The sequence below is a fragment of the Alosa alosa genome, chromosome 5 (assembly GCF_017589495.1).
Source record: "Alosa alosa isolate M-15738 ecotype Scorff River chromosome 5, AALO_Geno_1.1, whole genome shotgun sequence".
NCBI classification, from domain to species: domain Eukaryota; kingdom Metazoa; phylum Chordata; class Actinopteri; order Clupeiformes; family Clupeidae; genus Alosa; species Alosa alosa.
Window position 1 is genome coordinate 16,436,713 of NC_063193.1, and position 10,236 is coordinate 16,446,948.

At 40.7% G+C, this 10,236-nt stretch overlaps 1 protein-coding gene across 2 annotated transcripts; it reads right to left on the reverse strand.

Moving 5' to 3' along the window:
• Nucleotides 1-4,680: 4,680 nt before the first annotated feature.
• LOC125294699 (arrestin domain-containing protein 1-like) lies at nucleotides 4,681-9,777 on the reverse strand. Of its 2 annotated transcripts, none has more exons than XM_048243643.1 (7): nucleotides 9,433-9,777; nucleotides 7,004-7,126; nucleotides 6,758-6,808; nucleotides 6,051-6,074; nucleotides 5,570-5,752; nucleotides 5,232-5,408; nucleotides 4,681-4,967 (listed from the first exon to the last, which is right to left on the reverse strand). In XM_048243643.1, exons 3-7 carry the CDS (start codon nucleotides 6,794-6,796, stop codon nucleotides 4,803-4,805), a joined length of 588 nt encoding a protein of 195 aa, XP_048099600.1. In that variant the 5' UTR covers nucleotides 6,797-6,808; nucleotides 7,004-7,126; nucleotides 9,433-9,777; the 3' UTR covers nucleotides 4,681-4,802. The 2 variants fall into 2 exon arrangements, with proteins under 2 accessions (XP_048099600.1, XP_048099599.1); XM_048243642.1 differs by having other exon boundaries at nucleotides 5,920-6,074.
• Nucleotides 9,778-10,236: the final 459 nt, after the last annotated feature.

The following is a 10,236-nucleotide window of genomic DNA, read 5'->3' on the forward strand; positions in this document are numbered from 1 at the left end:
ATGTGACCTAGTTGCGCCCTCTGTTGGCGCTTTTTACTGCTGCAAGACACTGTATGATTTCACACACATAGAATTGACCAACAGACAGTGTAGGCCTAGAATACTGCACTTTTAACTCCAGCTGATGTGTAAGAAAACATCTATGTTATCAACCTAAGCGAAGGGAACAACCAGTAAGACTAAAATGTCAGAACATTGGCCATGTATGCACAAAGTTACCTATTTTTATTCGTTTCAGCAGCACTGACTGATATTTGTGACTTTTGATCACAACTGGCATTTGTCTACACATCCATCCCACACAGAGGGACACCAGACAGACACCAACTAGATCTTACTCCAAAAACATTATTATATTCTATCTATTATATCATACCTTTTTATGAGTGTGTTTGTTCTCAAATTTTAATTTGATTTATTCTAATATATGTGTATTTAAAAAAAAAAAAAATTTTTGAACAACAGATATTTTATTGATTTGAAAACTATACAGACAATCTTCATCACAAGAGAGAAGGCTTTGTGAAAATAAATAAAAGGCAAACACGGCAGGTACAGTTAATCAAACAGCAAAACATGTGGGATGTAGGCAGAAATTCTGTCAGCAGCTCACTTGACAGTCAGACAGACGTGGGCTGTGTTCCAATTCGCATATTTCTGTACTTACAATACCTTAATATGCAATGCACTTGTGCACTCATATTAGGTATTGTAAGTACAGTAGGTGAATAAGTACAGTATGCGTAAGTACAGCATGCAAATTGGAACACAGTCGTGGTCTGCTGGTGGAGCTGGCAGACAAGCTTGGACCATCCCTTCTATTGGTTGAAGTCCACAACTGACACGACTAACAATGTTGTCTAACAATGTGCAATGTTTGGGCATCATGAGGGGCGTGCTCTCGCTCATGCAGAGGATGGAGAGCAACTGTAGCGTCTGGCTACAGCCATCTTGTTCCCAAGAGGTTTTAGTATCATATGACATGGTGACGCGCCAGAGAAAGTCAGACAAAAATAGATAACCAACACATTAGTCCAGTGTTAAGTCAGTGGTGTGCAGCAGAGCCACATAAGGTCAAACACAACCAATTGGGTTCATTGCTAATTGATTTACCTGTTGTTCCACTAGGTGGAGCTACAGGCCACAGATCCATATGGAAATATTTACTAGATTTTCTATGACATGTGGAGTACACTACGAATCTAGATTAGTGGGTTAGCGAGGTGCGTATAACTGCTATCGTATTATCACTTAACGTATACCCCTGAGTCAAGGCTTTGTGAAGCCTCGATATGTCTTCATAGCCTAGATATGTCGAACATGCTTCGTAGCATACCCCACTGACATTCAGTTGTCTGCCAAGATGTAATCACTAGCATTGAGTCAGACATTGAAGGAAATATGACATTGGACAAAAAATGTCTTTGCATCAGCTGACAACCTTCGAAGAAGAAGAAGAAGCTTTATTTGTATAGCACCTTTCATACATAGAATGTAGCTCAAAGTGCTTTACATTTGAAGCATGTAACACAATAACAGAGTCAGTCAGTCATTATCAATCACTTTCACTTTTCTTCATTGCTGTGGTCGTTTATGATCCAATCAGCAACATATCAGAAATATAGAAAATAACATGTAACACCAGGGTCGGACTGGGAACAAAATTCGGCCCTGGCAAAAATTCGCCTATAGGTTATTATATAATCAGTATCGTAATTTCTGTCAACTATGACGATCTCCATGCATGTTCAGTAGCCTATATTTTTCATTTAGTCAAGCAGTGACATGTGGTTTAATCAGTGTTGGGCAAGTTACTTCAAAATCGTAATATATTATGTATTACTTATTACTGTCATTTCAAAGTAATTAATTAGCCTACATTATAATATTACTGTCTCTGAATTATAAGGCATTACACTACTATTGTATTACTTTTAAGTTACTTTTACCAAAATATCTAGAAATATGGATTTGGAATTCTAAATGCAGTTTATTATGCTCAATGCAGCTCATTGCACTTCTAATGGAGGGTGATGTGGTACAACATAATGACTGAGCTAGGCTTAAGGCTAACAACAGTAGAATGCAATAGGTGCAGTGATGGCTCATGATGCAATACAAGGAACAATCATAGTCAGAATTTTGTTTAAAGAAGACAAAAGGTCAAAGTCTGGTCAATTGTGATAGAAATGCTGTAACTTTAGGCTTAGGCCTACTCATTAAAATCAACAGAGAGCCCACTACCTGTATATTGTAACCCAAAACTTAAAGACATGTCAAGATAGGCTACACAGTGCAGCTACTGGCCATTTTTGTGCCCTAACTGGTGAAATACTGTATTAACCTAAGTATGTCATTATATGGCCAACTATAAAGATGTAATCTGCCTGTTCCCAGGGATGGGTAGTATTTCTGAAACATGTAAAACTATATAGTAAAAAACAATACAATTTGGCCCCTGTCGTATACCATATGCAAGTTCATGTAGTGTGATCAAAATTAAGAATAATTCAAGAATTTACATTTACATTTAGTCATCTAGCTGATGCTTATCCAAATGACTGACAGAGCTTTCAATTAACCACATTATAATCAATAGGCCAAAATCATAATTGTGTATCTGTGCCAAAATTCATAATTCAAGTCCATTGCAGAACTGAATAAGAAAATCATACGGCTATGTATCTTGAAGTTCCAGTATGTGAGTGACTTGACGTGCCTTAATATCTCCAACCTCAAGTATGCAGCTAATAAGGAAATAGAATTGTTATTTAATTAAACAAGGTGAACTTCTCCCCACTGTGGAATGCAGAAAAGGATGCTACAATGGGACATGGTTGCCTTTGTCAGTGTCCTTATGTGAACTTGCACAGGTCAACTTGCTCATCTTTACTTGCGTACCACTTCACACCAGTGCTTCAGACCAGGGCTGATGCTTCAGCAATAGCAGTCACTGAAAAGCTGTAAGTGTTGTTGAACACAGCTGTTCTCACATTAGCTGATTGCGATAAACATAAACCATTGTTGCCTAATTACCAATTATTCATTACACCTGTGTGTAGTATTTACTTTTTTTGTGTTTTTCACATTTAGTATTTTGCAGTATTTTTAAAATACAAAAATACACACCAATAAAGTATTTTGATACAAAATACAGAGCCATTTCCTTCAACCCAATAAAATACAAATGACAAAATACTATTTTGGATTTGAAACACATATTACATGTTTCAGAAATACTACCCATCCCTGGGAACAGGCAGATTACATCTTTATAGTTGGCCATATGATGACATACTTAGGTTATACTCCGTAGGAGTCGATTGCCAAGTGTGCTCTGGAAATTCACAATTTCGTCGCCGTTTAAAAAAAAAAAAAAAAAAAAACCTTAGTCCAGTGCATACAACTTCATTTCAATTTCAAAAGAAATACTGGACTATCTTTTTTTTTTTTTAACGGCAACTAAAAATTGTGAATTTCCAGAGCACACTTGGCAATATCAATCGGACTTTCCCTAAAGATGGCAAAGATGGCAGCAAAGATGGCAACATTTCCGAAAGGTACTGGCTTGATGAAATTCATTCTGGACTCTCTATCCGACCACATAAAGACCTCGGGATACCGGTTTGGCTTTAGGGACCCTCTACTCACTACCACGTAAGTGCAATGTTGTTTGGAACTGTAGAAGAGGTATAAAAATAGCGTTTTTGTAGCAGCGAAATAATATGCCCTTCTCACTTCCACGCTTAACGAAGCTTTGACTAAAAGCGGTAACATCAAACTTTCTCAAAACACATCCGAATGACATGATTTGGATGTCAACTCAACGTATGTACTCCCAATCATCCGTAAATCGATCTAAAGTGCATTTTACTCCGGATAATTCTTTTAATAGGGGGAGCCCATCTGCTTCTGGCTGGCTGCGCCCTCCAATAAAGAGGTAGAATAATCTGAAAAAGTAGTCTACAAGATAAGATGAGTTAACTAAAGGCTTTCTTATACAGGTATAGGTGGGCATGCTGCTGGTGCAGGTGTAGCAATACTCAGTGTAAAAAGGTATGATCAAAAGGCACCGCTCTTACCCCAGTTAAATAAGGCCTGAATGTATAACTTACTCTTTGTATTAACTAGCTCTTATGACCAACGCTTATAAGGGGGTATGTTTATGGCAATGTATTGGGGGCAGCCATGGCCTACTGGTTAGGGCTTCGGGCTTGTAACCAAAGGGTTGCTGGTTCAATCCCCGACCCAGTAGGAAAAATGTGGGTGGGAGAAGTGGTTGAGCATCCACGGCTGAAATGTCCTTGAGCACGGCACCTAACCCCTCGCTGCTCCCCGAGCGCCGCTGTAGCAGGCAGCTCACTGTTCCGGATTAGTGTGTGCTTCACCTCACTGTGTGTTCACTGTGTGCTGTGTGTGTTTCACTAATTCACGGATTGGGATAAATGAGAGACCAAATTTCCCTCACGGGATCAAAAGAGTATATATACTTATGTACTTATACTTACTTATACTTGTGGAATGAATGATTTGACTGCTTACACGATCAATGCAATCATTAGGCAACATAACCAATATTAATAATATTGCTACAGCGCTATACTCTGGGAGCATGATCATGAGGGCTCATTCACATGCCCCCAGAGTGTAGCACCGTAGCTGCCTGGAAGCTCTACCTGTTGGCTGCAGTTACTTGAACACCATGAACGTTTCCGGTGACCCGAACGACTGATATAAAAAAAGTTTGTGGAAGGAATGGGGCGAGACGGACTGTCTGTGCTGTGGCTGAGAGTGGCTCATGGTCACGATCTCCTCGGCCTGCGGCCTGCCCACCTCCGGGGGCTTGTGCTCCTGCCCAGCAGGGGGGCACTGGAGGAGGCAGAGTCGCTGGGATGGGTGGTGTCCACGGCAACATTGCCAATGAAGATGGGAAGAGTCAGTAATACGTCAGGGGATTTCAGCGAGACCTGCATGGAGGAGGAAGGGTGTGCTCAACAGAAATATACATAAATGTTATTTACAAGTAGGCACCCTAATTATAGGTGGTATTTATAAACTCTCACATTTCACATAAAACATGGTGTGACAAACATGTGAAGCGGGGAGAGAGCCGCTGCACAGAAATATGAACAAACTGGAGATGCAGATTAAGTGCTTTTTGCAAACCTGAGAGGGAAGAAACGGTCACAGATTCACTTAAACTGATTTGCCCATGGTACCACACTGCTAACCTGGATGTAATATTCAAAGTTGATTAGTCCACAGCCCTCCAGAGTGGAGTGAGCAACAAAAGGCACAACAATCTGCTCCTTCCACTTGGCCTCCGTCTTGGCCTTCACGCCGGCACCCACCACTTTCGCAACGGTCCTCAGGTCATTGATGGACCTTTTAGTTTTATAGGTCACTTTCTGTTCACATCGACATCACAGGATCATAACACAATGACAAAAGATTACCCATCGGACACCCTGATTTGTGATGTTCTCTCACACTCTCTCTCTCATATACACACACATTTATCACCAACATAAAAATCACTTTTATACATATAACACCAGTATATTTGTACCTGTATGAGGCTGGCTACCACTGTGCTTGTGGATTTCCCCGACCTGTTCTCAATCTCCATTTCTAGTTTAATGATTTGGCCAGGGGTGTACCCTCGCAGGTCACTGGTCGCCTTTAGCACAATGGTACCATTTTTCAGAAGCATGTACGTGAAGTCCTTAGTGACAGAGGAGTAGCTAATATCCTGTAAATAGAAAGCACATGCCTTGAAGTCTATGCAATAGCTCTTTGAGAGATGGCACTTCTTCACGGACAATGGAACATGCTAACACACAAAACTCAAAAAGACCGCCGTATCTGTGATGTCAACTGCAGGTATGAAGGCATGTAATCATGCAACAGATTTCTAACCTGAATATTAGGTACAGTGTTGAGGTTAAGGGGCTTTTGGATGTAGAAAACCCTCTCTGCCTTGTAGCCATTTGAAAAGTGAGGCAAGTCAACAAAGGCTCGGATTTCAAATATAGTCCTGCCATAATTACCAAAATAGGTTGATGGAGCGTTGGCTATAAAGAGACAGAGACAAAGAAAGCAAAGAAATAAGAAAACAAGAACAATGGGTAGAATGGTCATAATATTTAAAAAAATATATGCTCCCTTCTTTCTCTCAGAGAATATCAGGTATATGCTGAAGACAGTGTTCATAGGTAGTATTAATATTTCAGTTTTTATCCTCTCACAGTAATAGGATAGTAACAGTAACAGCATGCTGTTCCCAGAACTCTTGAAAAATAGCTTTATGGTTTACCCAACCTAAAATTCAGCCAGAACATGAAAAATTAATGAGATTCAGCAATCACCCATCTATACAGAAGACATTTGTGTCTAACAGGCATCTGTTTCACTTTAAGGCCACAAATACACAATATCACTCCTCTGACCAAAATACCACAACAGCATTAAACTACTGTGAAGTACTTTACATGCCGATAAGTCACTGCTTTGTCTGGATATACACAACAGTCCACACATGATATGACAACTGATATTACACATATTACAAGACCCCACCACCGCCTCCTAAGATTGTTGCAAATAGACATGAACTCAGTGCCACAAAGACAAATCAGTGTCATAATTTCACATTCCTACCGGGAGACCGGCCTCTTTTCAAATGCAAACAGTCAAATGCACAAATGATTAGAAAGAATTCAGTGTGTGATGAACACAGCATTATCACCACTCTTACCTGGAACGACAAACGTGAATGGGAAGGTGTGTGACCCATTCTTCAGAATGCCTGTGAAAAAGAACACTAAGTTTAAACACTAAACTCCCTGGTCAGGGAACTAAAGACTGTGTCTATGTGAGTTTTACTAAATTCAAAGTTACTAAAGAGTTACTAAATGAGATAAGAATTTAATCTTGATCTAGCCTTTGAGTAAACGCATGTTAGTTGGTGTGCCACTACTGAGGACTATTGAGCCATCAGGACCTTTGTCAGCCATTGAAATATTGCTGTTGAAGTACTGTTCCTCCACTTCCCATGATGTATCCTTTAACCTGGAGCTTACGCTGGGGCTTACGCCGCTATAGCCTCGGCAGTTCACTTTGATTGCTGAAAATGAGAAGAGAGAAACGTTCCACATACATGTGTCATTTTACTCAAACCAGACACAACAACAGGGTTCAAAGCTGGCCTGAGGTGTAAGAAATAAAAATAACATTACATGCTCCTCATGTGTGTGACTAGGCAAAACTGAATTACAGATATCGGTCATCTCGTCATTGAAAACAACATTCAACTCGTCACACATCTTAAATGGCAATTGCAGATATCATTAATTCAGTTTTGACTAGGCAGAATGAAAGGTGAAGATATCTCAAACGTCATTATGACTAGTACAAATTATTGTGCAAGACGTCGCTCTTTAGCTCCGTAGCAGAGCCCATCTACTTATTAGACATTCTCTGTCCTGGGCTAATTTCCCCTCCCCAACATAATCGAAGAAAAAGTGGGCTTATTTCCTTATTTCTATGAACGGAAGAATAAGCAGTCATGGCTGTAATGTCTTGTTGACATCTAAAATAACTAAAACTCAGGGACACCGTGTGGTTTATTAGACCAGGGGTTCCCAAACTTTTCAACCCGCGACCCCCAAAATAACCGTGCCAGAGACTGGCGACGCCCACTATCCCTGGATGTGACTCAAAAAATAAAATAAAATGTGCGCACCGGCCATACGCACTAGGCTTATCCAAACACGGGCTTAACGACAACACAAAAGAACAGAGCAGCCTGTTATGATTTTACATATAGAAATTTACTATATGACAGAATACCTTAGTCAAAAAATAATATCCATGTAACATGAGTGCACATTATTGCTGTCGTCCAAACTTAACTTTGAAACATTACTTTAATTTCCATTTTAACAGAAGAATATCTCAGTCCACAATATTCACAAACTGTTGTAAACATGTACATTGTTGCTGCGCAAATTTACATTTTGGCAACTATGTTTCAGCGTTAATCTCATATAATGAGATGGATGCGCCCTATGCGCGGAACACAGCAAGTTCATTCTTGGTTTAATTGTGGAGACGGCCACACGGAGATCATCTTCCACATTTAGACGCGATCTGTATTTGTTTTTAATATATGTCAGTGCAGAGAAAGTCTTTTCGCACAGGTATGTGGAGCCAAACGGCGTCAGTACGTCCATCGCGGCCTTGAATAGCTGTGGATATTCCCTCTCGACTGAAGCGAAAACAGCGTTTAAAATGTCCATTTAAAAGGTACCCTAGTCTGATGCACTGTTGTGCATTTTAAATCAGAACTGAGGAATGTGAGGAGGCTGCTAAAGAGTGCATCTACAATCGAAACTATCAATTCATAGGTTTCATCAACCCTTTCCACAGGTGTATTAATCAAGCACCATGCAGTCTGCATTGATAATCAAGATGCTTGATTTTATACTGTGGAAAGGGATCTGATGAAACCCTTGAATAGCTAATGTCCGGTCTATGTTTGCTTCGTAGTTGACAGCGCGGTCTTTGAGATTTCAAATGACACATTTTAGTTTTTATTCAGCCAAGCTGAAGAGCTGGTATTGTTTGTGCAACTATACTACATGCAAAAATGCACAGATTGAGTTATGACAAAAAACATGACACCACTAGACTGTGGTAGTAAACGAACTAGATCCTAAAAGAAAGGTGCTAGCTTCCCTGGCTGAATGGTAGGCTATAAGCTAGCCTACACAACATAAATTCTGACTATGCTGGCGACCCAAATCAAATCTCCTGCGACCCACCTGTGGGTCGCGACCCAGTCTTTGGGAACCAATGGGCTAGACTGACACAATGACCGCAGTCTAATGCGGAAGTAATAGTTTTTAGCTGATGCGTCTCCACGTTTCACGATGGGCCAGCATCATCCCAACACCGAGAACGCGCACAGATCTGTTTTACAAATAGGCTACTGCTGTATTATCACTTAACTTATACCCCGAGTTAAGGCTTTGTGTAGCTTCGATATGTCTAGATGGCCTAGATATCTAACGTGCTTCGTAGTAGGCCTACCCTTACCCAAGCAAAACTTGTACCCCCCCTCTGTTCAGTCCAAAGTTCGTCTGTAAGAAGTTTTGCACTTGCCCGCAAGTATAACCTAACTTCTCAAGAAGATTGCTAATTATATTCTGGTAATTATCCAGCGTCGACATGACTGCCCCGAGTCTTCTTTAATGCACGCCTAAACACATCCCGACACACCCACGATAACTAGCCAAACAATCGTTTGTAACGGAGCCTAGGTGGAACGAGGGAGAGAATATCATTGCAATATTGAATAATTGGAGCCCAGCTGCAATTTTGTAATTTTCTAAATTTCACACGGACCGCTCTGCCAGCTATTTATCTTACCTTTGGATGGTATTGGTTCGACGTTTTTGATTTCCACGATTCCTGTAATGGTATCCCCAGGGCCATACACAGTTTTTGGTCAGTAATGGAAATTTCGAGTTTGCCTTCATCTTTTATTTTTTCCATCTTTAGTGTTCCTGTAGCCATCTTGTAGAGGCGCAAATTATTTCTATGGATCTTACTCGTGTCGTGGCTCCCTTGTGTCAAAAAAATGAAACAAACTTTGTACAGAGAATTTCTAAGAGCCGTAAACGGGCCCTGATTTGTATCTATCGATCCTCTTCTTGGCGTCTTGGTTTTCTTCCCAACACTGCTTCAGAGAATGTCTAATAAAGCCGTAGACGGGCTCTGACTGCTTGTTTGCTTTCCATGTCAGTGCATTAGCACCGCCTGTAGGACTACGTGTGTAAAAACACACCACCAATGAGAGTGTTGGGATCATCTTTCCACTTAAAGTCTAAGATAAACTAAAGACGCCAGAGAGGTAGCTCACCCGTATCCCCAGAGAAATTCCATACAAGGTTTCGTTTTTGTTTGGGGTACAGGCTGCCCCAACTTTGTTTCCAGTTTTCGGAGCCTGGGCTGCCTAGAGAGACTGTTTTTTTTACAGTGATCGGGCCTGCTCACAGAATGGGCAGCTATAGCAGTCGTTAGGAGATGATTGCTGAATGTGACAAAAAATATTATGGGCTTGAAATCGCGTAAAATCCCTGACAGTACCTTTAAGGCATAGACCTTTAACACACCGAGGGGCAAAACACAGGGCAAATATGTTACTAGGCACAGGATAAAAAGGATGGCGGC

Bases quoted from the DNA above. Each gene is read 5' to 3' on its own strand.
- LOC125294699 (XM_048243642.1), bottom strand. The intron at 6,075-6,757 runs GTAAGAGTGGTG...GTCTCTTTATAG, and splicing joins ATTCACGTTTGTCGTTCCAG to CCAACGCTCCATCAACCTAT. The intron at 5,753-5,919 runs GTTAGAAATCTG...TTCTATTTACAG, and splicing joins ACACTGTACCTAATATTCAG to GATATTAGCTACTCCTCTGT.